At 48.4% G+C, this 27,899-nt stretch overlaps 2 protein-coding genes, 1 long non-coding RNA gene and 1 other non-coding gene across 7 annotated transcripts in view; 2 read left to right on the top strand and 2 right to left on the bottom strand.

The window, feature by feature from the left end:
• Positions 1-1,301: 1,301 nt before the first annotated feature.
• LOC144613786 (uncharacterized) lies at positions 1,302-3,575 on the top strand. Its single transcript, XR_013551179.2, has 3 exons — positions 1,302-1,552; positions 2,335-2,486; positions 3,255-3,575. It is a non-coding gene; the product is annotated as an uncharacterized LOC144613786 (long non-coding RNA).
• Positions 3,576-5,364: 1,789 nt separating this feature from the next.
• TIMM21 (translocase of inner mitochondrial membrane 21) lies at positions 5,365-15,187 on the bottom strand. Its single transcript, XM_060614096.3, has 7 exons — positions 15,073-15,187; positions 14,046-14,537; positions 8,130-8,192; positions 7,937-8,034; positions 6,092-6,165; positions 5,901-6,006; positions 5,365-5,795 (listed from the first exon to the last, which is right to left on the bottom strand). The coding sequence occupies exons 2-7, from the start codon at positions 14,341-14,343 to the stop codon at positions 5,700-5,702; spliced, it is 735 nt and encodes a 244-aa protein (XP_060470079.2). The 5' UTR covers positions 14,344-14,537; positions 15,073-15,187; the 3' UTR covers positions 5,365-5,699.
• An 82-nt stretch (positions 15,188-15,269) lies between these two features.
• Positions 15,270-27,899, top strand: part of FBXO15 (F-box protein 15) — a 51,664-nt gene continuing 39,034 nt past the window's right edge. For 3 of the 4 annotated variants that reach the window (XM_060614094.3, XM_060614091.3, XM_060614095.3), the window contains exons 1-3: positions 15,270-15,379; positions 22,647-22,718; positions 25,445-25,549. In XM_060614094.3, the coding sequence (XP_060470077.1) occupies positions 15,273-15,379; positions 22,647-22,718; positions 25,445-25,549 (284 nt within the window). In that variant the 5' untranslated portion in view covers positions 15,270-15,272. The remainder of the gene's footprint in view (positions 15,380-22,646; positions 22,719-25,444; positions 25,550-27,899) is intronic. The other variant, XM_060614092.3, reaches the window with a different exon arrangement.
• On the bottom strand, positions 21,898-21,982 carry TRNAR-UCU (transfer RNA arginine (anticodon UCU)). Its single transcript has one exon. It is a non-coding gene; the product is annotated as a tRNA-Arg (tRNA).

Here is a 27,899-nt window from a genome sequence, read left to right as displayed (position 1 = left end):
CAGCCGATTGGCTGGAGAAGGGTCGTGGCCTCAGCCGATTGGCTGGGGAAGGGTCGTGGCCTCAGCCGATTGGCTGGGGAAGGGTCGTGGCCTCAGCCGATTGGCTGGGGAAGGATAGAACAATGGCTGCCAAGGTGTGGTCCCAGATCAGCAATTATCAGCATCACCTGGATCTTGTTAAAAATGCAAATGTTGGGCCTGGTGGTCACAGACCCACTGAATCAGAAACTCTGGGGAGGGGGCTCAGCGATCTGTGTTTGAACAAGTCTTCCAGGAGATTCTGATGCACCTGAACTTTAAGAACCACTGTGTCTGAGGATCTCTAACATGCTTGGCCTCAGTGTATACAGAACGTTTCTCGCTGGTCACCTATGAACCATTGGCTGTGAGCCTTGGTGTGCTCTATGAATACCTAGCACCAAACACCACCCCCAGAGACTCTGATTAATTGGTTTGGGGAGGGGTAAAATGCTCCCAGGTCATTCTAAGCCTGGGCAGGGTTGAGGGCTCCTGCCTCTGGCCCCTACCTGAGAGAAGCCCTCCCTCTTCTACTCACACTTTCCACGCCTCTCACACTCCCCTTCCTCCCACCTCAGACTTCGGGAGAATGCATCAATCGGTAAGTTACTTAAGGGGAGGAGGCGTGTTCTGAGGTTTGAGCAGGAACTTCTTTCTGCGGCCATGTTGGGGTCATAGTCATTAGTCAGCCGGCCTAGGTCTGCTCTTTCACCGGTAGCTGCAATATTGTTGAAACACCTTCCACACCGCCTCACAGAATCCCTACAAAAACCGTAGGTAGGAGCATTGCCCTAATTTGAGAGACGAGCAAACAAGGCTGTAGCGAGGTGAAGACGCACGAAAGGCAACGTGAAGTAATAAACACCCAGGGTTCACTTCCCTGGCTGTGAGGTCACGCAAAGCAGATGGCTTTAGCCGACGCTTTTGGTTGCCCCCAGAATGGTGGGTCCCAAAAGCTATGTCCGCGTTCGGATCTCAAGTGCATATCATCTTGTAAGGCAAAAGATGTGATTAAGTTAAGGATCTTGGGTTGCTCGGTTCAGCCTTGAACGTGTGGTGTTGAGGACTCAGCCGCCCTGGGTGTCCGTGGGAGGGAGCACGGCGGCCCCGGGCTTCAGGCCCCTGCCGCCGAGGCTTTGTCATGACGTCTCACACTCGAGGGGCCCAGGGTTGACCGGTTTCACGGTGATCACCTCGAGCGGGAAGGAAAGCGTTATTTCCTTAGTGGTTCTCCCTCAGTCTGCCACCGACTCCTGTTTTTTGGCATCTAGTCTCTGTCGCGTCTGTGCTATGGCGAGCGCTGGGAGGTGGACCGGGTGGGAATCACAGGACGTGGCTTCCATACCCCTCATGGGTAGCAGCCCCTCCCCCTTGCGCCACACAGGTGCACCCAGGAGGCCCTAAAAGACTGAATGCCTGAGTGAGCATTCCTGTTTCTGGTTCCTGGGACTAATGAGGCCCCACACCGCCCATCAGTTAAATGGGAGCCCCTGGTCAGCCCACGTGGCTGTGCGGCCCCAGTGAGATCATGCAGGTAAGGGGTACTTTCGGCTACGCAGACATACGGCCTGCGAATGTGGGGGGTTTGGCTTTTTTGGCACTGCTAAGGGGCGGACATAAAATATGCATTGTGTCCCCAAGGTTTGTGTGGAACTTTATGGAATTCTGTAGATGGTGTCTGAAAACGCTACTGAGGGAAGGAGATATCTTACCCAGTTAAAGTGTAGCCTCCGTAACTGCTTTGGTAAGAGGAATGTGCACGTGGCCCAGTGTTAAGAAAATTCCAAGTAGCCGACAATGTTTACCAGCAAAATACAAACAAGTCTTAAAAGAACCCATCAGTGACGTGTTTGAACATGAGGATATAAAGAAGTGAGCCCGTGGAGGGGGGCCTGAACAGGGTGGCTGGACCCACGCTGGGGGCGGGGGAACCCATGTACGGAGCTGGGGAGACTTGGGCACAGCACGGGGGGCCAGATTTCATCATGAGGACTTTGCAAAGGAGACTCAGCCTGATCCACAGCTGAGGGTCCCTGAAGGGTGTGGGCAGGGCCAGAGCGCAATCAGATCCGGTTTTAGAAAGCCTCACTGCTTGAGCAGCGAGGAGGGGAGATGGGCAGAGACGGTGACTTAGGAGAGGATGCTGACAGCCCCTCGGAGCACCTACCATGGGCAGGGGGTAGGGATGGATTAAACACTAAGGAGGAAAAACAGATGTGTAGCCAAAATTGTAAAATCAGATACAGCTTAGGATACGGAGAAAATAAGTGAAGGAAACAAATACAAAGGTATTACGGGCTTGGGTGTATCCATTAGCACAGGGAGTCTGGAGAGACCCCAGCATTCGGTGTAACAGGGGAAGTCAAATCTGAGACAAGGCTGAAGGACGCACTTCGGCCTGGAACACGAGCCTGGTGGGGGAAGTGCTCTCACGTTTCCATCCTGAAACGCCGGACACATCATTTCAGGTAGGGGTGAGTCCGAACCCTGAGGGCCCCAAGTCCTTGGCAGTTTTCGGAGTTTTCTGTAAGAAAGGGGATAATACCCAGTGCAGCACTGGGCTTTGGGGTCTGTGGCAGTGAGGGACCCTGCACTTAATTAAGCTTCGCTGACTTCTGCATAAATTTGCCCACGTGTGGTGGCAGGTGGCCAGCCCTGTCCCCATCCCCGGCCTGAGATCGTGTCCGCGACCAAGCCCACGTAGCTCCCCTCCTGCCCGAGGTACCATTTCCCCAGAAGTGGGCTGGTCTTCCCCCGCACTCCTTCACGGAGTCTGTCGCAGAGGTACGCATCTCCAAGCAGTATTTTATTCACTTTTGTGTCTTTCTGGGCTTCCTAAACATGGTGTCACAAGCACGTATTACCTTGCAACTCACCTTCTTTGCACAAAGTATTTGTGAGATTTCAGCGTGCTGATGTATGTGGCTGGCATTGGTTCCTTTTCCTCATCGTCTCCGCTTCGCACGGCACTGCGACCTGTGCTCACACGGTGCCGAGTTGTCAGTCCGTCCGGGCTGCTCTAACAAAAGGCCACAGACAGACAGGTTTACTGCTCACCTTCCTGCAGGCTGGAGGTGCGGGATCAGGGGGCCTGTGGGGCCCAGGGAGGGGCAGACTTCTCTCTGTCCTCACGTGGTGGATGGTGGACGGGTCTAGGAAGCTGTCTGGGGTCTCTTATAAGAGGGGTCTAATCCCATCCCTGGGGACCCACCCTCACGGCCTAATTGCCTCCAAAGGCCCACAGGCTGCCCAGCAAGTGCTGTTGGATCCTGTCCCAGCGGCGGAGAAGAGCTCCCTGGCTCCATTCACCTTCTTTCACCAATCTGGCAGATGGAAACCAGTAATCCACACTGCACGTTCTTCAGCGAGGCCGGAATATTCTCAGAATTTCATTAGCTTGATGTGTTCTCCTGTGTGCTGAGAACCTTCCTGGGCTTCTGCCCGCTTTGGCATTCACTTGCTGCTTTTCACTTGCTCGCTGGCTGGCTGGGAGATCTTAGTATGTTCTGAAAAGTAATGCTTTCTTTGCTATGTGTGCCAGAACGTTTTCTCATTAGTGGCTTACTTTTTTTCTGATTAAGTTCTTCATCTTAAAATCACCCTTTTCCATCATGGTTTCTAATTCTGTGTCTTGCGAAATCCTGTCCAAAAATGTCACAAGGACCATCTAAGTTGCAAGGTGTTAACCTACCCAATCGGATGCCTGTGTGGTGTGAGGCAGAGATCCCACTCCGTCTTCCCACCTGGGTACCAGGCGCCCCAGAGCTGTTGGATGAACACGGATCCTTCCTGGTGGAGGACCGGCTTCCACATGTGTGGTCCATCTGGGTCCGTGGCTGCACGGAAGCCACACGAAGTCACTCACTGCAGCTTTCCGGTGAGAACTGCCATCTGGGCGGACAAGGCTTCCCTGATGGCCTGTGAGGCTCACACTCGTCGGGTGGCCCAGCGGCCTCATACTAGTGCATCCAGCTCTCGGCCTTGTCCGTTCCCAAGCTGGCAGATCGCACGTGTGTGCAGGGGACCATCTTACACACTTTCTGGGTCTGGTCTCACCTTGGCCACCACCCCCTGCCCAGTCCCCTCTCCTGTCCTCCGGTTGCTATTCCAGACCTTCACCCCCTACCCCACTCTGAGCATTTTGACAACTGCTGGCAGACTTGGGCTGACCAGCTGGGGACACTCCGACCTTTCCCCCCCCCACACACTTCCCTGCCTGGGCTGCCGTCCTGCCTCCCTCCTTTTCTGCTCTGAATCCAGCCCCAGGGACCTTGCTCTATCCTTGTCCCTTTTCTTCCCTGCACTTCACAGTTTCCTCGCTGGCTTCCTTTTCTAGGTCCCCAGATTTCTTTCATCTTTAACAGTGCAAGAAAAATAGGATGAAACAAGTTCAAAGTTCCAAGCAGAAACAGAAATCCTTTCGGCAGTGTCTGTCAAGAATTCTAGGGAACCAGGGGTGTGGGGTGGCGCGCCCTCCCCTTGCCCCCGCATGCCCCCCTACACAGCCCCCTCACCCCATCGGCCTCAGCTGCTTCGTCCCTCGGGGCTTTCGAGTTCCTTCTGTAGGCGGGACAGTGTCCTGAGCATCAGACCTAAATGTTCCGTTGCTTCCAGACCTGCCACCTGGCTGCCTCAGGTGCTCATCAAGCTCGATGTGGAACTTCCTATCGTGCACCCCCTCCCCGAATTCTTCCCGTGCTCACTCCAGGCAGACCGGAGGGCTACTCTGGACAACGCCCTCTTCACCCACTTGCTGGCAAAGTCCTGCCCTCCTACCCCCTAAGTATGTCTCCAGATCGCCCGTATATATACTGCAGAAAAAACAGAACCGTCATCACCCAGAAGGGCATTCCACACACGCTTGCTCATTGGTCTCCACGCTCCTCAGGCATTTAAGAGGTGTGCATGTTCTGAAGGGCGTGGGGACACTCCATGATGCCATCTGTGGTCGGGTGCCTGCACCTGCCTCTCCTTCGGTCGTCCTACCAGCTAGGACGGTGGGATCTGACGTGGCTGTGCCATCTGTACAGGCCCACGCACCTGGTGAGGGCCAGTCCCCCAGGTCTGCGGGCGTGGGCTCCTCCCACTGCATACACCGTGTTCCAGCTCGCTGAGGAAGCACAGCATATACTAGGTTACTACAAGCCATGCCGCGTGTGCAGCCTTTCCACAGCAATCCTGGAGAGGGTACCTCGTGCATCTGTGAGCTGAACTGCCTTCAGTCCTCAAATGCTTTCACGTGTTCAAGATTCCAAAGTATATGGAAGGAAGCTACTTCTGACATCTTTTTGTTCCTTTTCACAGATTTTATATAGTTACGCAACATAAAAGCATAAAATACCGAACTCGTTTTCCTCATTTACATGGTATAAAGCGTTTAATAACAAAAATCTCTTATCATGAAAGATGATCTTCACTAGAGCAGAAACACTGTCCACGATCGATTCAGAGAGAATGTAAAATACATTCCATTTCATGATTTTGCCGTCTACAGGAAAATCACCACTTCAGTGTGTCTAAATGCAATTACTACCCTTACACTCACTTTTATGAGCCATGTGTTCTTTCCTGTCTTACTCTGCAGACTCGGGAGGAGAGTGGGGAGACCAGCCTGCGGGTGTGTGGGGTTCCACATCCCGCCCGCCCCCGGAAGCCGCGCGTGCCTGAGTCCCGCGATGCCCTCAGGATCGATTGTCTTCGATGACAATAGTTCTTCCAGGGAAGGACTCAAGTTCAACAAATATGTATCGAAATTCATATTCGCCACTTTCTGGGTTCTGAAAAACAAACACATTTCCAGGTGTTACTTCTCTCCCCAGCGCCTACGTCCCGCTGCATCCGAGCCCTGAGTCCCCACACAGTCCCCGCCGTGGTCCCCACACCTCTTTCACTTCGAGATGCACTGTTCCTTGCTTCCCAGGCTCGGAGCCTTGGATGTAGAACTTCACACGCATGTGTTTCAGCCCATCCTTGACGTACTCAATGAAACTGCCGGGAAAATGAAAGAGCGCGGCCTGAATGGCCTGCATCTGGAACTCACCCGAGCTCTGCCCATACGGGCGACCGGCGGTACCTGACGTGCTGCCTTCGCCCGCGGCGGGTCGCCTCCCCGTAGCCCTTCACCGGCTCACCGAAGACACTGATCACCTGTGGGACACACCGGCTCTGTAAGGGTGCCTTCTTGTAAGCTTCCCAGGGAAACAGTTTTTGACAAATCAAGTCAGTTTTGCGAAAAAAAAAAATCATTAAACCTGCGACCCTTTCAAAATGACAACTCCAACGAGAACATGGGAAAAAATGAGATTACGCAAAACCCTCCCACAAAGAGAGGGAAACGGGACTTCACCGTGTGACCTGTAGTTGCAGAGCAGTGGAGGCCGAAGCCACATTGTTCTTTCTTCCCGCAGAAAATCCAAACACCACGAAGTGTTCAAATGGTTGGACGTTTTTAGTGAAATTTATCTAACGGGGTCTAATACTAAAAGCTACAAGAACAAAACATTTCTTGAGTCACTAAACACAGTGAAAGAAAACAAGTACAGGTTTCGGCAGCTACGTGGACGTTCGCTTCACCACTTTGCTTTTGACAAAGGCCTACGTGAACAGCTGTTCTGAGAAAAATCCAAAGGATTCTGGTGTTTACGAAATGGTAGCTGCCTCCTCACTTGAGGAGAGCAGGGGAAACCCTAACAACGATCTGTTTACAACAAACCAGACCCAGAGGCATGAAAGTGATTCCGAAGGGAAAACTCACAGTCACATGGAAACGTAGTTTTTCCTGAATTTAAGGAGCAAATACTTTGGAGCCTTTCCAGAAAAAGAACTAGAACTGGAACCTTCTGTACTCCCTGCTGCTTTTCCACTTACTCAGCGCTGGGTCTCCCTGCCTCCTCCTCCACCGTTCTCACAGGCCCAGAGTCCAACTACAAGAAATCCACAGATTTAAGAGAAAGATGCCGGAGACCGTTAGCCTGAGGTCTTCTCCCTGACAGGACTGGAAAACCGGTGGAGCGAGCGGAGTGGGGGCCCCAGGGAAACCGGTCAGGGTGGCTTCACATGTGTCCCCTCCCTGGGCAGTGCGTGGTCTCTCTCGGGCATCACTCCCGGGTCTGTGCACAAAACCGCCCCGGTGGTTATGGTGCCATCTGCCATCTTCCTTCCCAGGACGAGGACTAAGATTTCAGCGAGCAGTATTTTTCAGTGCTGAAGCTTTCCGTCCAGGGTGGGTAGGAAATCGGGCACCTCACAGGCTATCTGTGACTGGAAAGCATCACAGAAAGCCCTCTTTCTGGACAGGACCCGTAACAGAATCGAGGCAACTTTTCCACATGTCGGCCGCCTCCAGGAACGCTTTACAGGCTGTGCTTAAGTGCACAGGCTTTGGAGTCAGATAAACTTGGGCTCAGGTCCTGACCGGCCCACTTCCCGCTCAGCGATCTCAGTGGGGCTACCTGATCTCCGAAGTGTGGGTCTCCCCTTCTGCAAACAGCAGAATACTATCTAACACACATGGTTTTTGTGAGATCCAAGAAAGACGCGCTGAGCCTAGTGCCTGGTGTCTAATGTGCCCAAGGGTCAATAATTCTTAGGATCAGGAGGTCGTGAATCAGGCTTTTTAAAAGACTAGAAACGTCACATGAGTTTAAAGGTCTAAGCACTTAATGTCTACAGCAACTAGAGAAGTGCCTCTCTTGCATAATTAGGATGAAACCACCCCTACAGGCCTTTGGGCGACGGGGGTCTTGAAGCATGTCCAGTATGGAACAGAGAGCTAAAAACAATCACAATCCAACCATTATGCCTTTGTTATCACACAACCACCACTAGCCTCAGAACCAAAGTGGGTTCCGCCCACTTCCACCGACCGACGTTTTCTCAGGATCCTCAGAGCATGTGTAGCTCCATCCCGAGGACTCACCTCTGGATGCGATCTGCATTTTTCTAAGGCTTTCCCATAGATCTTATTTGGACTGGACGAAGAAAACAGTTCTCTGAAAATTGTGTAAAACAGGCCACCTGAAAATTGTAGAGAAAGGAGATCAGGCAAAGCAAGAGCAAGACGAAGGAGGAGTCATAACGATTTTGGGGGTGTTCTACTTGCTGTGTCTGACCTGTGATGCCGATTCCAATAAGAACCACCACCAGGTAGGTAAAATCTCTCCCAGCTTCCTTCACTGTAACGAGAAAGCACCGCCCAGTTACGCATGCGCCCTGCGAGCTCCTGCTCCGGCGCTTTCAGGGGGTGAGCCGACACGCGGGACCCCTGCCTGTGTTCTGGCAAGCCGAACCACCTGAGCAAAGTTTTCAAAAGAACCTCGGCAGAATTCTGGGCCCAGGAATCCGTACTTTTATTGCATTTGTTGCATTATAAAATTTAATAGCTCCTTACTTTCCGGGATGAAAACACTTTCCCAAGTGATCCAGGCCCTCGGCTGGAACAGGTTAGGCAGCCCTGGACACGTTGTGCTGTTCGCAGACCAAGGCAAGTGTCCGCTTTGTGTGCCGCGGTCCAAGGGCTCAAACTTGGTCTTGGCTCTTCACGGCCACGTTCCCGCCCGGTGGCTGGGCCACCTCCTCCCCTGGCCGCGCACGTTAAACACAGAACGGGATTTGCAACAGGAACTGGCCCGGCCACACAGATTTGTGAATCAAAGGACTTAGAAAATGGGGAATCTGCACAGATACTGCACTTTGTGTTTTCAACGCTGATAAAGATGAGTGTGTGGACTAAACGGAAGCTCCGAGAGCGAAACGAATCCAAGGTGTCCCCATGGGACGCGGCACACACGTGCACGTATTTGCATGCGCTGATGGAAGGATCTACACGTTTGAGCTGTTTTACCATCACAGTCACAAATGCACCTTCTTCTCTGGTGCTGAAAACGTGACTCACGGCCCGATGTTCTATCTATAGGTTAATTTATTGGCCGCAGTAAGAACACAGATTTCTGGAATATAAATTTACAGACTTTTCAGAAAAACAAAATGTTAACAGTGGTTGTTGCTATTGTTTTCTCCACGTTCCCCTTCTGTACACTGAGCTTCCATTACTTCCACAAAATGAAACTTATTTAAGAGCACTCTAGCAAAGAGTAATCCTCAACTCCTCCGGTACAGGTTCCTAACCACAAAGAGGGGATTCAAAAAATAAAAAGACTGCATCGGCCCAAACCTAAGTCATGGCTTGATCCCCACAATCGCTGTCAGCCCACAGTCCATGTCCTCGGGCGCAGAGAGGCCGACAGTGAGAACTTCTCATTTTATTAAGGTCACAAAAGATACTTAACAAATATTAACTGCCAGGTGTGTGCCAGCCCCAAGTTGAGGATATACTCATGGCTATACTGTAAGCTGTCGTATTAGTCCCTGTTCCCAGATCAGGCCTCTGGCCCCAACAGCTGAATCCTGACTGCCCATCCAACACACCAGTCTTGCTCAGGGCACCTAGAAGGCCATCTTCTCTATTGATGCAGCCACAAACATCTGTTGTGGGTCTACCGTGTGCAAAGCTATTATCCACAGTCTACACATTTTCCAAGTCTGTTTCAGCATCATTTCACAGTCGTCTTCAACACAAGCTGCTCCTTGCCCACCTTCCTGCGATTCTCTACCCCTCCTGTAGTGGGTGCTGTAGTGAGCCACCCTGATCCTCCCCTCAGGACTGAGGCTCCGGATTCCCCCAGCCGAGCTCCCCACTAGGCAATTCCTTCATCTGGAGGGCACCCTCTCACCAGGGTCAGGGCCGTTCTCACACCGATGCTTGGCTGGTGCTGAAGTAAAAGGTGCAGCCCCCATTGCCTGAGGAGGGAAGGACTGTGATGTGCCAGTCCAGTCGCAGGGCGCCCCGGGGAATAGGCAAATGTGTGACCCAACTTGTCCCTCTGGGTCATCCTGCTTCTCATACCTTCACAGATGTGTTCTCGGAGCACTCCCAACAAGCCTCCTGTATGCAAATCCCACCTACAGCACCTGCTACCAGGAGCGATCCCAGAAAGTAGCTCTGAACTGGGACTTCGGAGCTGGACCAGTGGCCGCTGGCCGCATCGAGGCCCCCGTCCCTGGTGGCAGAGCACAGCCGACAGGACCGCATGCGCTGCTGGTGTGCTTGCAGCTGTCCCCAACGGTGACCTGGGATGTGGTACTGGTAGAAGAGAATGCGGATTGGTGCCACATTTTGGGAACAAGCAATCTTATGAACTCAGACTGGATGGCTGTGGTCGGGGGACCACCAATGCACTGGATGAAGAGAGAAGATGAGAATAATTACCGATGAAGATGAAGTGCCAAAAAGACAGAGGCCTCCTGGGGAGCAAAACGATGCCCCTCTGTTGGGCAGAGAAGCTGTGAGGCCCAGGGCATAAAGGGCAGCAGAGAGGCTGGACTCTCAACCCCAACAGGTCTTCATGCCGAGTCCTGGGTTCTGATGTGGGAGGAAAGAGGAGCTGAGGCTTGGTGTGGGGACATCTAGGCCCATGCACTTAAAAATCCTGAGTCCTCAGGATCTCCTGAACCCTTTGGCCTTGAAGCATCAGCTCTTTCTCCTCCTTTAAAAGTAGGTGGGGGCTTCCATTTAGCAAGACATGTGCTCTGGCCACGTTATGGCATAACTGGGAGGAAGGAGGAAAGGACCACGACCAGAGGGAGCTGGAGGCCCCACCGGCAGGTGCTAAGAGAGCACACAGGTGATGGGGTCCTGAGGCCAGTATGAAGGGACACAGAACAGACTAGTGAGAGTTGATCAACACGGGAACACTCTCCTGTGGTCACGAACTGAAGTTTGGCAAGCACCCCGGAAGCTGATGCAGTTAGGTTCTACGCTCTTGAAAACATGGAGAGAGGATAGTCCACGCTAAGTGAGGTGAAATGACAAATTGTGGAGGAAAGGATGAAAAGGCTCAGAGAACGGGCATGCTAGGATGGGTATAATAAAGGCTGAAACCCACCAGCCGACTGTCCTGTCAGAGGACCTGGGGACACAGAACAGGGTATCCTGATGGTTGACCGTGACACTTGAACCATCAGAAGCCAGGTGGGTGCCACCACCACAATGAATGGCAAGGGTGGGGTGGCAGCCAGGGGTGTCCGACCTGGTGATGCCACTGCAACGTGGTGTTCCCAAGGGCAAGACTGACGGGCAGCTGACAAGGACATCAATCTGCACAATGCTAAGGAATTAATTATGGGTGACCAGGAAGCTGAAGGCAGATGCCCCAACGCAAAGTCATGAGGACTGGCTCAGTTTCTGGACCTGAGCACCTGAAACTTACCCAGACTCCCACTAGGAGGGACCTGACCACATACATAGGATTCCCTGGGCCTTCACCAAAGAGCCCTACAGTCGTCAACTTGGTAAGCATACACTGGAAGAAGGGGAACACCCAAACATTTCAGGGTCTGTTGGACAGAGTCTGAGATGACAGTGACGCCCCTGGACCCAAAGTCACATGGCGCCTCTTTTAGGTTTACGTAGTGGCCATGTAATATGGAGTGTGACTTGTAATAGGCTCAGAGCTGGGTCCACAGATTTATTTGGTTATCATTTATTTCCAGTGTGTAAACTGAATGGATATACTCGTAACTGACAACAACGATTCCTACTTTGGTTCCTCTGGGGGTGGGTTGAAAGCTACCATAATGGGAAAAGCTGAATGGGAGCCTCTGAAACTGCACTCCCCCTGCCCCTCCCCAGACGGAGACAGTAAATCCAAAACAGTATTCCATCCATGGGGGAGCGTCAGCCATAGTGCTACCTTAAGAAGACCCAAAGATACAAAGGCGGTGGTCACCAACATATTCCCATGTAACTTACCAGTCTGCCCCTTATAAAAATCAGGCAGAACCTGCAGTAGGACAGTGACCCACTAGAAATTCAACCACGTAGTCGTCCCAATACAGATGCAATGCCAGATATGGTAACCTTACAGGAGCACGTTAACAGACTCATGGCTTTGGCCATTGATCTGGAGAAGGCCTTCGTTTCCAACTCTACTGAGAGGAAGCAGCGGTAGCAGTCTGCAATAACACGAAACAGGTAATAACATGTATATGTACGGTCTTGCCTAGGATTTGTTAGGTCTCTTACTCTGTTATAGTGTAGTTTTAAAGGCTCTGGACCTTCTGGATTTTGGCTGTCCTGTACAGTAACCACACACCACACATGGCTATTTGAGTTTAATTTTAAAATCAAGTTAACTTAAAATTAAATAAACATTCAGTTCTTCAATCACACTAACGACATTTTCAGTGCTGAATAGCCACGTGTGGCTGCTGGCCACCATACTGAGACAGCATACATCTGGAATATTTCCATCACTGCATAAAGTTTTATTTGGACAATGCTGTTTGGACATTCTGCATAACATCATATTTATCCATTCTGTCTATGCCATTCTATTAGAGACAAAAGTAATACGGGGACGTGTGTTGCGAAGCTTGAAAACACATGTACTATGTGTGTGTGGGGGGATTAGCCTCAAAAATAGATCCAGGGCTCACCAACCACACAAACAAAAGTCTTAGGGGTTCACTCTGTGGGGCATGTTGAGACCCCCTATCCCAAATAAACCACTGCATCCCGTATGTCCTACCACAACGTGTGACAGGTCCCTTTGGACTCTAGGTGCAGCACATTCTGCGTTTGGGAACGCTGCTCCCACTCATTCACTGAGTCATCAGGAAGACTGTCACCTTTGAATGGGGTCCAGATCAGGACCGGACTCTGCAGCAGGACCCAACTGCAGCGTAAGCAGTACTGTCGCTGGAGCCAGACGACCTGACACATGCTGCTGGCACAGTTCTATGCCTTTGTCCTCTGCATGCGGGCTGTTCCTTCATGCTCAACTTTTAATCACCCCTCACAACTCTGTTCAGGCTATTATGAAGGAATGATTACCTGTTTTACATATTCAGCAGACTGCAAAACAACGGGTAGGATCCAGTTAAGTTTTTCTGTTAATGTTGTTAAAAAGCATATGCATCGAAATGACATAAATATTAACAGTAGTCATGTTTGCATGGTACGATCATGGGCGTCTGAAGGACATCGATCGGTCAGCCTTCCTACTTCCTCTTTGGTTCCTACTTATTTTTTCTACAAATTACTTGTAAAATGAAGAAATAAAAATTAAATTCATTACCTCATCTGTGAAAACTTCTCTGACTTTCCCTGGCAGAATTACATTTCGCCTTTCCTATTAAATACGTCCTATTACTTCCCATGTCACCTGCTGGTAAATGATGTTTTGAACATGTTTAACTCTGTAGCAGAAAGAGTCTAACTCAGTATCTGGGCACAGCAGGCATTCAAGGGCAGTGTTGAGTTGACCTACGCGAGCTAAGCCCTAGGATTATGACTCAGTAGTAGCTCCTTTATTTTTTCTATCCAATTACTCTGTATCATATCCTCCCAGGTACTCTCTCTGTGGCACAATTACTGTTTTCACTGTTTTTATCCATTCTCTTCCTCATTAAGTGCTGACCTATCTGTGTAGAGGAGTTCCTGGCACACCCGTGAGCATCCACTCAAGTGTTAAGCATGGAAAACGGAAGCTCAGGAAATACTTGTGAATGGCTTTTCTAAAGAGCACGGACCTGGGTATCACACAATTAAGATGAGGAAACTTCGGTTTTAACTTCCAGTCGTGGAAATTGAGGAAGTGCGCCTCATACATGAAGAGCTAACGTTTGTCTGAAGGAGCGAATAGGACACTCAAGTGAGATGAAACGACATCTGTGAAATCTACTTACTTACACTCAACAATGGTTAAGTTTTACAGCTCCACACTAAAACTAATAAAAGCTGAATATTTTTAGCCATAATTCAACAAAGTTATGTCAAAACCAACTTGCAAATCTGAGTTCAAGTCTGTGAAGAAAATTGTAGACCTATATTCTCAAATTCTCAACTGTGTTGAAGGCTCTAGCCTTTAATTCGTGCGAACTGTTCTTCTAGCTTTGGCACCGAATTCGCGCAAAAAGACACTGCTGGCTCTCGGCTCGTGAGTTGAAAGACCGACCATTGCTGTTACCTTTCTGTGACGTTGAGATGATGGTCTCCCCGGTCTCTCTGTGCACAGACACCTGCTTGCTGCTGTCCTCTTTTGCGCTCGGGGGGCTCTGCCCCTGCGTCCAGATGGTTTTCTGGGTGACGTCAGGGGCACATTTAGGGCGCACCGTTTTCTTTGGCTCTCGCAGACCCCAGCTCAAAGTGGGCGCAGTCTTCAAGCAAGCTTTGTTAAGCACTAAGTGTGGCAGAAACAGCCGCTTCCCGGAGGACCTGCGCAGCTTCTCCGCACACTGTACAGCTCGTAAAAAGGTACAAATCATGTTCACAGAAAACCGCTCCGCTTTGGAAAGGTGACAACTACGAACAGCAAAGTTTCACCGCACAATACGCACCCCGCCGGAGTGTACTCAGGTCTACACATTCACACCGCTAATTCTGCATGGCGTGTTCGGCAAAAACGTTAGCTCCCAAAAGAAGTTGCGTCCACCTCCTCTTCTCGTCGGTGCTCTTTTTGCTGGAATTAAAACACTTTAATTACCTTCCATACTGACAGCCACACTCTACCCGCCATGCCTTTGCAAAGTAAGCTGGGAAACCTCGGGGAGTCCTGGGAATAGTAGTCCGAAGAGCTCACTCCTCACCGAGTTACCGCAAGGGGAAAGGCGCCAGGACTACAACTCCCACAGTGCAAGGCGGCCAGAGCCAGTGCCGGCCTTTTCGCCCCCTCCCAGAGTTCCCTGCGCATGCGCTGCTCGTATTTGGGACGGTAGGGGTGGGCGGGGCGGTTCGTACAAGTGCCAAGAAAGAAATTAGCGATTACAAACTGGGTGTTGTTGCAACTCTCTAGAGAGAACCGTGTAAACTGGTAAATTCTCAGTCTGACCGTGGCCTTGCCGTTCCTTAGCCTTTGCGTTTGAGTTTCTAACCAAGGAAACCAGACAGGAAGCATAAATTTCCCCAGACCCAGCAGGTGGGGAGGGACCCGGCCGCCGCAGTGCCCAACGCCAGTGCCCGAAACTCAAAGGCCGCTTGCCGCGCAGCGTCCTCACCATCAGGCCATCGGGTGTGGGAAGAAGCAGGGCCCCAGAAATTTCTAGAACGGCTCCGGGATCCGGCGTAAAGCCCGTACCGCCAACCGTCCCTGCGCACGCGCGGCGGAGAGCGTGCCGGCGTCGAGTGGGCGTGGCGCGGGGCGGTGCGTTCCTCCCTCCAGCTGCCACTCCGCCTCTGGCGTGTCTGTGGAGTCTCCATGGCGACGGGACGCGGCCGGCTACTGCAACAGCACTGGCGCGGCCTCCAGGCGCTGCGTTTGCCGCCTGGCGGCGTCGGCGCGGCCCCCGGGCCCGCCGGGTTCAGGTGACTCTCGCGGGGCCGTGGGTCGGGTCACTGCTCTGCCACCCTACCCCCCTGTTTTCATTCGTTCGGCTGCGGCGCGTCGCGCGGCTCTTTTTAGTGCGGGAAAGGTCTGAAAAACCGCGGGAGGAAATCTCTTCAACTTGGAAACGGGGGGTTACCCTAAGTCCTGATACAAGTAGACCAGTTTCCCCTGGAGACGTTATTCCTCCTTCACTGAATTCTAGGCAGTGTGAGGAACAGGCAACCCTTGAGCGGCGCTTGGCGCGGATGCGTTCCGCCTGGGAGGGCAGGTGCACTTCGCTGGTCCGCACCTGCAAGCCGCCGAGAGGGCAGCGTTACCTCTGCACCTGCGGGCCGCCTAGACCGCAGCCTTCCAGAACGCTCCCCCAAAGTCGCTCGCATCTTCCGTGGCCGGAAATCACCTTTTTAGGAATTTGTAAGTTAGAGAGGTAGAGTCTACCGAGCAAAACGCTACCCATTTTCTGTCCCGTCCCCAGTTCGTGAGTGGAGGGCACAACCCCTGAGCAGATAGTTCTGGCGGGCGGGTTGGTCCAGACGCATCTTTTCCTGGGGCAGAAGTTTCTGCACTGCAGACTTCAAGGCCAGATCTGCGTTTCTAAGCAAACCCTGAAGGGATGCCTATAGATAGCCACCCCTTGGTGCTCAGCTCCTAATCCCGTTTTCCCTAAGTGCTGGGCTTGTGCTATTCTTGTTCCAGTGTCTAGGGACCTGTCTCTCCTCCATGCCTCCTGGGTACCCTGGATCTGAAGGGTGGTCTTCTTCCACCACGACAGATGGCAGGAGAGGGGGCAGGAAGCAGGGGGTGGAGCTACCTTGCATTAGGAGCTTTAGCTTAATTCCAAGGGCAATGCTTCACTTCACAGTGAATGCTCCAGGATGTCAGAGGTACCAACATGCTATCAGGGTACCTTATTAGATCCTTTGTATTTTATGGTGAGTGGTTCCTTCCTAGCTTTGTGCCCATCATCCCAGTTAGTTTGCCAGGTGGAGGGACAATACAAAGAACAATTTGCATTCTTGAGAATTCTTTTTGCTTGCAAGTCTTCATGATTTGTAAAATATAAAAATTCATCCATATTATGCTTCTAATAAACCAGATGTCTATGTTTAAGCATAAAAAATGATTCTTTTCCTTCACACTTCAACAAGTTAAGTTACTTTTTCGTTTCCCTAAATCTCCGAGACTATGTCCCATTTTCCTCCTAGGGTCCATTATTACCCACTCACCCTGGTTTCTGAAGTGGTGCTCTGAATCTTAGTATTATGGTGATGGTTGGTTCTTGAGAATAGCTGCGATGCTAGGCGTACCACAAGCCTGGTGACAATTAAAGTGGTGACAGTGCCTTCAAAACTTCTGTTATGCAGGAGAGGAAAACTGACGTTTAAGTAGGAAGCTTGAACTTTAAATCAATTTGCCACTATTACAAAAGTTAGTCTTTATATATAGAGCTCTGCTGGTGGGCAGCCGAATGATTTTTATGTGATGAATCTTCTGTTACTTTGTAAGTTGAATGAACTTCCTGGTGAAATGATGTAATTAGAGTGCCTGGCATGGGAGCCTGCATGTCAGCCTGTGATTTGGTCAGGTACACATTCTTTATGGAAAAGAAAAAATCAGAATGATTGTGGATGGTCTAAGTAGGTGGTTATTTTTATTGTATCATTGCAGAAAAGTTAGATTTTATAAGAAATCCGTGGTTCCCTTTTAAAGAGTTTTTTTTTTTTTAATGTTTATTTATTTTGGGGGCAGAGAGGGAAAGAGGGAAGCCCAAGCAGGCTCTGTGCTGTCAGTGTGGAGCCTGATGCAGGGCTCGATCTAATGAACCACAAGATCATGACCTGAGCCGAAATCAAGAGTCCGACACTTAATTGACTGAGCCACCCAAGTGCCCCTCAGTGGTTCCCTTTTTAACACAAAATGTGAACATTTGTAAATGTCATAGACTGTAAGAAATGTAGCAGAAAGCATTATCAGGTTGGCTTAATTTCTATTTGATCTAATTTGTTTTGGTTTATCAAATATCACAGTGAGGCTCAGAGGTTAATTTTCTTCCTTTTTTTTTTTTTAGAGGGTAAAATTTTCAAATGTATTACTTGAAAACTTTTTAAACTAAATGTCATCTTACTAATTATATCAGCTAAGTGTGCACTTAATTTTGTAGACCTATAGGTCTACCTGAGGACATGCATGGAACTTACAGATTTGTTAATTGTGCGAGCCTTAAAAATGTGCAGTTGGTTTATTTTATGGAGAAATGGAGATGTACTTTCAGTAATGCCAAAAGCCATACTGATAAGATGTAGAATGTAATATGGAAGGATGAGCTCTGGAAGGACAGCCAGGGGATGAGAGCCTCTAGCTTGGGACCTTAAATGAGTCACTGTGATTGCCTTGTTAGAACCGTAGTCTTCTGATTTGTGAAATAGGGACTCTTGAGATCTCTTTTAATTATGGAAAAGCAAAACAGCAACAGACAGACTGTACTTCTCAGACAGGTGCCAGTGGGCAGAGGATGCATGGGGCATCCTTCTGACATGTAAAATGAGTGCAGTGGCTTTGGGGGAAAATGTTAAGTAATGTAACTGGTAAGTACTATAATGCATTTGTATAATTAGATGACAACAGATAAGTTATCCAATGGAATGCAACATTTGCATTAATTTTTGAGATCAAATAAGAGACTTCAAAGCATTTGTGAGCTTTCTGTAGGCTGTGCCCCCCAGATTTCAGGGCAGCTGGTACTCCAGAATGGTATGAATGCCTGTGAGAACCACTGCTCCTGCCTAAAAGGTTGTGCTGTGATTCCAAACCTCCTTTTTATGGGATTCTCAGTTTTGAAATTAAAAAAACAAAAATCCCAGAATTTATTGCATATTCAATACATTAAGAAATATTGATACACAGAGTTCTAGTCCTTCAATTCTCTAGCCCCCATTTAAAAACAACCACCACCAGAGGCACCTGGGTGGCTCAGTCTGTTAAGCTTCTGACTAATGATGTTGGATCAGGTCATGATCCTAGGGTCATGGGATCTAGCCCTTCGTTGAGCTCCACGTCCAGCTCTGCACTGACAGCCAGGAGCCTGCTTGGGATTCTCTCTCTCCTCTGTCTGCCCCCCGCCCCACTCATGATCTCTCTTTCTCTCAGAATAAATAAACTTAAGAAAAAATCAACCACCACCTCAAAACCTTGTAATCCTTGAGTCATACTTATTACTGGTTAATGCCATTTTGTCTTTCCTTCCAGACCTTTTTTCTTTGTGTGTGTTTACTTTTAAGAGAGAAATATGAAAAGTATGATTATGTAGTGTATCTTGATATAACCTGATTTTTTTTAAATTGATATGTTGTTAATTTAGCAGGTAGATACCTTCTGTATGCCAGGCATGTTGTGGGAACTGAAGCGTCGGTAGTGAACAAAACTTATATGAAAGACCTGCCAATATGGAGCTTACAATTCCAGTGATAATGAGCAGAGTGGACAAGTAAAATGTGTAGTGCTGGGTGGTGTTATGTGCCGAGGGAAAAAAATCAGGAGGGGGCCTGAAGTGTACGTGTGTGTGTAGTATGGATTGGAGTTTTTTATTTTATTTTTTTGACAGGGAGAGACACAGTGGGGGAGAGACACGGGCAGAGAGGGGCAGAGGGAGACCGAGAATATCTCAAGCAGACTCGCAGGCTCCAGGATGTGGGGCTCGATCCCATGACCTTGGGATCCTGACCTGAGCCGAAATCAAGAGTCCAGACACTCAACCAACCGAGCCACCCAGGCACCCCTGGATTGGGATTTTAGACAGCATGGCCGAAGGAGTTCTCAGGGAAATGGTGACGTGTGTGTGAATACTGGAAGGGGCTGAGGGGACAGGCCGTGCAGACGTCTGGAAGGCACTGTGAGCCTATTTCTATCTCAGACACTTTCACCTGTGTTGAAACTGCCCATTTTAATTGTCTGGACATCGTTAACTGTATGGAGGCCATGCTATTTAACCAATCTCTGTGCTGTTTCTGGAAGTATTTCAGTGCAGACAACTCTGAGATGGGCTTTGTTGAGTAGCATTTTTGGGCTCATTTACTTGCTTTGGGATGTATTCGTACAAGTGAAATTCCTGGCTTAAAAAAATACATGTGCCTTTTAAAGATCTTAATGAACACTACCAGATTTGGCTTTTCATACTGTTTGTGCCAATTTATGCTTCCAGCAGTGAATGAGATGTTCTCATTTATTTGGTCCTTGCCAATTTGCTAGATTGAAATGGATCGATACAGCGTATTAATTTACTTTTCTTCAGTTCCCTTGGAAAGGACCTAGGGTAATAGATTTTATTTTATTTTTTCAACATTTTTTGATTGAAGACATATGTATGGCAAAAAGCTGTTATCAATTTACTAATGCTTTTAAACAAATTTGTATTTGAGTGGCCCCAGCAGTATTCATTGAAGGTAAAGAAGCATTTCTCAGTCTTCACACAGTGTGTGTAAATAGGCCTTCAGACTTCTTGGTGTGACTTTTCATACTGGCAGAGGTCTGAGGGTCACCGGCTGGTAAATCCAGGCAGATAGTACTATTTGATGGCGGGGTAATAGAAATTCCTTTTACTTAAAGCTGTTGTGTTAGAAACTTGTGTCCACTAAAGATATTCGATCTTTGAGTATGTAATACAGGTTGGTATAGAATCACAAGAAGTTAACCACTTAAAATAAGGAGTGCTTTTAAATCATTTTGAAATGTGTATGTTTAAAAATTGTGTATTATGTTGAGTGGTGCCCTCCAAATTCATGTCCGCCCAGAACTCAGGATCTGATTTTATTTGGAAATAGGGTCTTTACAGATGTAATTAGATGAGGACATAGTAGGTTAGGGTGAATCCTAAGTCAAATGTGACTACGTCCTTATGAGATACACACACACACTGGGGAGGTGGCTGGGTAAAGACGGAAGAAAGGTTAGAGTTAGTCATCTTAGTTGCCACAAGCTAAGGGACACTGAGGATTGTCAGCAGCCACCAGAAGCTGGAAGACGCAAGGAAGTGTTCTTCCCTAGAGACTTTGGACGGAGCATGGCCCTCCCAACACCTTGATTTTGGACTCTCGGCCTCTAGGACTTTAAGACAATAAGTCTGTTGTTTTAAGACACCTATTTGGAGGTAGTTTGTTAAGACAGCCCTAGGAAACTAATACAATTAGGAGATCGTGTTTCACCTCTTATTACTACGTGAGAGCTGGGTCAGTGGAGGTGAAGCTTTTCCGTCGTGGAGATCTTTGCTTAAATAGTACTTGCAACAGAAGTACCAAAATGTATTGCACAGGCAGAATTCTCTGATTAAAGGGGGAGGGTGTTGCAGAGTTTTCCAAATTAGGACCTCTTCTGTCCCTCTCTCTCCCTCTTGTGCAGGGCACAGAGTGGATACCACCGGTCTGCCTAACTTGTTGCGCTCCCAAGAACTCACGGGCTAGAAGTCATCAGATAAGACAGAAGACACATTGAATGTGCTTTGCTGAAGCTGGAGTGGGGAGGCTGGAGTGGGGAGGCTGGGTAGCCAGCATGTTTTCACCTCGGGGAATTTGTCACCGTCCGGGATCTGAAAAGGTTCACAGCATCCACTTCTCCTAGATTGAGGTGCAGGCATGCGGAAGCTAGCTCGTGTTTGCTGAGGGCTTATCATGTGCCAGCCGTTATGCTGTTTCTGAGGAGAAAAACCTATAAAGGGAAGACAGATGGATTCTTTGGCTGCTCGGAAACGTACGGGGAGTCATCGGGCAGTTTGATGTGCAGGTGTTGGCGCGCCAGCTCCACGGTGGTTCCATCCGAGCGGGCGAGTTGTGGGCAATCCGCCCCCTGTGCCTCCTGGAGCAGGCTGTGCCTGTGGTCTAGAACCCTCCTTTGTTTGGGTCCTTCCATGGGGCTTTCATTCTTCCACTTCCAGAGAGATGATTGGCTTCCCTTCCAAGTTCTGGTGACCCTCATTTTGCCCCCAGTTATTGCCCATATCCTTTTTGATCTTTAATCCACATGTATCCAGGGAACCAGTTGGTAGAAAAATGGGGGTGTTCAACTCTTGGTGAACAAAGTATGTACTGAGAGCAATGGCATTAGTGAACTGAGCATATGGAACGTACACTCTAGACTTGAGTCACATGCTGGGTGGGAGGTGGGCCAATAATTGTGTGTGTGTGTGTGTGTGTGTGTGTGTGTGTGTGTGTGTGGTAAAGAAGCAGCTTCCAGACCTTTCCAAGAGAAATAGCAGATCCACCAGTAGCTCTGTCTGTGGGCTGCTGCCTGGAAGCTGAAGGCTGTGGGCTCCATACCTTTCTGGGTGTTTCAGATCCCTGCCAGGCTGCTGTTGAGTAGTGCTCATTTTGAGGGCTGATTTTTTTTAATGTTTTTTTTTAAATTTTATTTTTTGAGGTACAGAGACAGAGTGCTAGTTGGGGAGGGGGAGAGAGGGAGGGAGTTACAGAATCCTAAGCAGGCTCCAGGCTCTGAGCTGTCAGCACAGAGCCCGACGTGGGGCTCGAACCCACAAACCACGAGATCATGACCTGAGCAGAAGTCGGACGCTCAACCAACTGAGCCACCCAGGCGCCCCTGGAGGGCTGACTTTAATAAAAATTTACATTAGTAACTTCTGAAAAGAACTGTGTGAAATATACCTTATTTCATTGAGTCTTAAAAGCTATTGATTATATTATTTACTATTTTTCATACCACTAAGACAGAAAGATGGCCAGTTAAAATATATTTCACTGGATGTGGGATATTTAAAATGTGGAAAAAATTATGTGCATGAGTATTTGGTGTTTCTGTGGCCGTGGTCGCCAGAGCAAGGGTTGCGGCCAGTCATTGTCCCTCCAAGACCAGCCAAGTTGTACATGTCTGGGTACTTGTGGTTCACAGACCTAAAGTATTTCTTAACCTGTTGGTGCTATTGTATGGTTGAAACTGGCCTGTTGATACGTTTTATTTTTATCCTTTTATTACATTCAATAAGTCTTACAGCCCCTCTTTGATAGGCTGGCAGCCTATAAGAGCAAGTATGGAGTCTTATGTTTAAAACACATCGGAGTAAGTCCGGTTTCCAGGTTTACCCAGGACACTGAATGTTTCACCGCCCTCTCTCCATCCGTGTAGTTGTACAGTGAGTTTGTGTACGAAGTTTATGAATCCCTTACAGTTTTGTAGAGAGGACTGCGCTGTTCGCCTCTCATTGGAATTTGACTTTTCCATGCTCTCTCTCGCACGTGCTAGCCTGCGGCAGTGCGCCGGGCGGGGAAGGCTCCGAGCCGAGTCCACGGCTGAGCGGTCTGTGTCCCTGGACAGGTGAGTCGCGGCACGCGGCCGCTTCCCCGGGGCGGGCTCTCGGGGCGGGGCCGTCAGAGTCAGTTTCGGTGCATGTGTACCAAGCGGCTGTTCTGAGCTGAGAATAGAATTGCGGGGGACGGAAGCACAACGTGGAGCGTTTGCTGTGAGTCATCAGCCTGTCACCACTGTCATCATTAGGCTGGTTTTATGAAGTGAACTTCTAACAAGTGACAAGGAAATGTTCCTTTTTAAAAAATGTTCTTCAGAATTACTCACTGCTAGTCGGTAAAGACCCTTGGAAAGGCGGAAAGAGGATTAAAGCGTGTTCTTCTAAAAGCTCCAGGGGCCTGGGCTCTGGGGTTCTTCGCCCTCAGTGCTCTGGGAACCCAGGCTGGCAAGGTTCTGCCCGCTCACTTCCGCAAGGAGATCCGTGCAGTCTCTGTTTGGAGCTAAATGTTTGAAATTGCTGCTGAGGTGCCCGTGGATTTGTACTACTGACATAGGCCACCGACTCTGTGCTGAGCATTGCGGGGGGACCGAGGGCGTCACTGTAGATGTTGACAGCGGAGGAGGTAGGGCTGGCATAGTGTGCATATTGCCAAATTCACGTTCAGAGCTAAGTTAGGTGATCGCAAATTTTGGGCTTTTAAGTTTGTTTATTTTCAGAGAGAGAGAGAAAGCTAGAGAGAGTGAGAGAGTGAGCACGGGGGAGGGCCCGAGAGAAAGAGAATCCCAAGCAGGCTCTGCACTGTCAGCTCGGAGCCTGATGCCAGGCCTGAACTCATGAACTGGGAGGTCATGAGCTGAGCGGAAACCAAGAGTTGGACGCTCACCGGACTGAGCCACCCAGGTGCCCCCCAAGTTTTGGGCTTTCAGTAGTATATTACAACTCGGCTAACAGGGAACATACTTTTAGTGTGTTTTAAAAAAGAAGTGAAAACCAAAAAGGATAGTTAATTACAGACGGCAATTTAAGCTTTAAAGCCTGTACTCTGAGAACACAGTCTGTCCTACAATAATCTGATACGGAAACAGAACAAATATTCATTCGGTTCACGCATCCATCAAATATTTGAGGACCTTCTCAGTACCAGATGCTGTGCTCTGACACTTTGAGCTTCTTTTCCTCTCACCTTCCTCGTCTCCTTCCCCATCCCCCCGCACCTCTGCCCCTGCAGTGTGAAATGATTAGAATCCAGCAGAAAGTGACCCAGTATGGGCATGGACAGTGATTGTACCAGCTTTGAGGAAACCTTATGAACCATAATTGAGAATGGCTTTGATCCCAACTGTGCTAGCTGTAAAGTGGAGGTTTTCTGCTTTCTGGCAGGTACGGGGAGAGCACCCCTTCATTAAGTTTGTCTGCCGTGTAGGAGAGTGACTAGGGTTTTAGTTCAGTTAAATCATTTTTCCTGGATAAGATTTGCTGGGTGCCTCTCTGAGATGTTTTCTTTAAGCCCAAATCTACATTCTTTGAATTATAATTACTTAAAAAATGATACCCATGAATTTTTGTGAAATCACTGAGTCAAAATGTGAAAACTGTGCAGTGGGCAACCCAGATGGTCACAGAACGTGTTTTCCTGCAGCTTTGCCTTCTCTCTAAAAGTGTCTAATTTATTGACTCTGAATAGAAGGGGTTTCATTTGGGGGGAGGGATTTAATGAACCCCCGAGCAAAACTGCTTGCTTAAACTCTCAGGGAGTCTCTGAAGCTTCTGAGTAGGGATAGCTCCGGTTAGTGACATGGGCTAGTTATGTCTCGTGCCTGTCCTCTTGCCTCTGAGGACCCCCCCCCCCAATTCCATTCTCAGTATTATCAGGATTTTAGGACTGATTATTTCCCTGTGAAACATTTGATAACGATTTTCATCACAATCTAAAACTTCAACATAGTTAAGATGACAAGGGCAGAGTATGGGCAGCCATTCTAAATTGGCCAAAGGGTTTCCTGCCTCAGTTCTTTATCCTGAGGTCCCCACCCCTCACCCCAACAGTGTTCGCTAGCTTTCTTTTGGTTTTTGTTGTTGTTTTTTCTGCCTGAGGTCCATACGTGCCCATTCCTGACTTCGTAATATCGGTAAGGCTTTCTAGATAATTTCTGGTTCTCTCAGTGTTTTGTAACAGTGTAAGATCATACAAATATTGAGAATGGGATATTGAGAATGCACCTCAATGTAATTTATTTAGGCAATAAATGGGAAAAAAGGAAGAGAGAATTCAGAAAATCTTATGGGGCTTGAACTCTCTGGAAAGCCCCGGAGGAAGGTCTGGAGCATGAGGATATGAAGGAAGAGGGTGGGTGAGGGGGGTATGGGCTAGGTAGAAAAGAAGCTGGTATTTCCTATTCCAGTCTCTTCTTTGAGGGGGAGGATTCTGTGTTATTTCTTCTTAATAGCTAAGAATGCATTCTTTTTCTCTTGTTTCCTTCTATCTCACCAAGGGATGATGCATACTTTCACGAGGGAGGTAGGGAAACCTGCATGTTGATTCACAGCGTGTGAATATGGTTAACATGCCAAGGAAGTTAGGTTCCTGTACCCTTGGGTCTCTGGATTCGTTTATGTCACGAGGACTGTGGTAGCCAGAACATTTCAGTTGAGAAAACGGGAAGGCAGGGGTGCAGTTAGCCTCTTGTACGGGACAGGTGCCAGTCACCTTCTGTCTGGAGATGAACAGCCAGTTTTGTGGGTAACTTCTAGCTGATGTGTTTGCCCACCTCTCCGATCTCCTCCCCTCTCTCAGCATGCCTTCAGAAGTGTTGCTGAAGATCTTTTCCAACTTGGATGCTGTGACCCTGCTGTGTACGGGATGTGTGAATAGGCGCTTTTATCATCTGGCCAATGACAAGTAAGGAGAAAACCACATCTCTCTATCATCTTTTGATGGCATGTTGATGGAAGTCATGAAAACTAGTAAGACCTTTTTAACCATTTTTTGAAATTTAAAGTAATTTCAAAAGTGTGTTTAGACATAGATGGAACATGTCTAATACTGTAAGTGGTCAAATGATATTTGATAAATGATAAATGAGATTCGCATTTATTTGCTTAAAAAAAAGAGTGTCTTTGCATGAACTGAAAGTGATCAAACTTGCTATTGGGGTAGCTGTTGTCTCCTCTGTGGAAGAATCTCTCTGTCTGTGTCCATACCCACACAAGTGGGTTCAAGGCAAATAAGCATGTTCTTGACAGTAGTTCTAGAACGGACGTAGAGTGATTTTTGTGTCTCTTTCTTAATGACTCTTTATAAGAGGTGAAGACATTTCACCAAAGCAAAGTGCAGTAAGGCATTTTTCATGAGAGAGATCAAGTATCCCAAACTGTAGCTTTTTGGAGGGTTCTTACTTTATTTAAGGATAGAACTTCAATCGCTTGGATAAGGTGATCGATTACAAATTGCTTAGTATCTCTAAATATCCCCTTTTCCCACTGAACTTCATAGGCCCAGAAGGTACAGGCTCTGGGCGTTCCAGTGGATTTGGGCCACACCTCTAGTGATATTCCTTGCATACTTTTGTTATTAATTACATGCCTGCCCCACTTTCTTGGGGGTTGTCCTTTAAAAATCTGGGCTTCTGATGGAATTATCCTCATGTTTGTTTTCTTTTTAAAGGAAGTACCTTAATTGCGTACAATGAATTTTATTTTTAAGAGAGTCATAGTCTGATTTTATAGTGAGACTTCAAAAAGGGCATGTTGACGATTGAACTGGTAAACAAGTGTTTGTCAACAGTGAATGGTATTTTCTAAGCGTTACTTCTGGAGAGGGCAGGAGTGCCTACAGTAGCCAGTTACACTGATGACTTATGGCGAGACCTGTTTGGAGGCTTGGGGTCTCCCCGATGCCCCCCTTACATGGGGGGAGGTTGCTCCCTCCCTGCGGGTATTGCCTCCCTCAACCTGAGCTCCAGGCTCCGCCTGCGTGGGGGTAAGGGGGAAACTTGTTCAGGCTGGATTGGGATCATCACGTGGGGCTTTTATTTTCCAGCACTCTGCGAAACACTTTATCAGAAAGTTAAATTGGCCCCATTTTGTCAACAACTTGTCTGATTGAAGTTGTTCTGTGCCTGACTGGTAGTCAGAATAGCTAAATATGCTCTTGTCCTCAAATCCACCTTAGTTTCTTTCTTTCTTTTCTTTTTTTTTTTTAACAGGACGGGGCATTGGGTGATCAAGAAATGAATGTGTCTGGATTTTGAGTACTTGTTAAAAGCATCTTAGGCCTGACATTTTTGTTTTATAAATGAATAAGCAGTACAGTCTGCACAGTATTTTAATTCTATGGGATGTTCTTTTTGGACTTCGCTACGGTAACTGCAGTAAGATAATGGTGTGTAAGCGGCTCTTCGCACGGATGTCAGGTGTAGCTGTACCTGAAGGTGTGTGGGGCTCCCGCTCTGTGTCCTCTCCAGGCACTGTGTTTTGTAGTTTGCGAGTGCGGGCCCACAGACAAGAATAGAGTCAGCTGCAGTTCATGTGGTGCTGATGTGAGAGATTTGGGAACACTTATGTGGAGTAAAATGATGAGTAAAATAAACTTTGAAGAAAATATGAACAAGTTTTTATGTAAAGGGAGTTTTAAAAATTGCCTACGCAAGGGATTTTGGCAAAACGGTTTCAGATTTACCTAAGATGTACTCAAAGAATTGTCATTTTGCAACTCTTAGCTCACGTACGAAAACTCAGAAATTTCCAAACTGAGAAATACCTTAAGGCAGAAAGCTTGGTGTGAAATGATTTTGTGGGGTGAGAAATGATTTGAAAATGCATACTAGAGAGTGATGTCAGTAGGGATCTGATTATGCGTTTGATAGAAAATGAGTTTGATGGAAAGTCCACGTCCGACCTGGATCAAGGGGACACGTCTGCAGGTCGAATGTCTGAGAAGTGCCCCTTGCTGCTGTGGTTACTGCTGGGTGACCCGAGCACTTAGGAACCTCCAGAGTGCCCTGGCATCTCGTCTGGACCTCCTCTGCAGGGGCATTGCCTTCTCCCAGCTGCCTCTTGGCCATTGGCTGTTCCGTCCCACTGCACTAAATAGAGATGTGGAGACATGAATTAGCAAGTAATTACACTTACTTATGTACAGCTCACCTTTTATAGTAGGAAATTGATGTGAGCCCCTGTCTCAGTTTCCCCTAAGAGAAGTTTGTTTCTTCCCCTGAAGAAGAGCATCGAGAGAGGTGCCTTAGGCTCAC

This window comes from Panthera onca, chromosome D3 (assembly GCF_046562875.1).
Source record: "Panthera onca isolate mPanOnc1 chromosome D3, mPanOnc1 haplotype 2, whole genome shotgun sequence".
Lineage (NCBI taxonomy): Eukaryota > Metazoa > Chordata > Mammalia > Carnivora > Felidae > Panthera > Panthera onca.
Note: the sequence above shows the minus strand (reverse complement) of the source record. Positions and strands in the feature narration are given on the sequence as shown.

Bases quoted from the DNA above. Each gene is read 5' to 3' on its own strand.
- TIMM21 (XM_060614096.3), bottom strand. From the start codon at position 14,343: ATGATTTGTACCTTTTTACGAGCTGTACAGTGTGCGGAGAAGCTGCGC. The intron at 8,035-8,129 runs GTCAGACACAGC...TACAATTTTCAG, and splicing joins TATTGGAATCGGCATCACAG to GTGGCCTGTTTTACACAATT. The intron at 6,166-7,936 runs GTGAGTCCTCGG...TGTGTCCCACAG, and splicing joins AATGCAGATCGCATCCAGAG to GTGATCAGTGTCTTCGGTGA.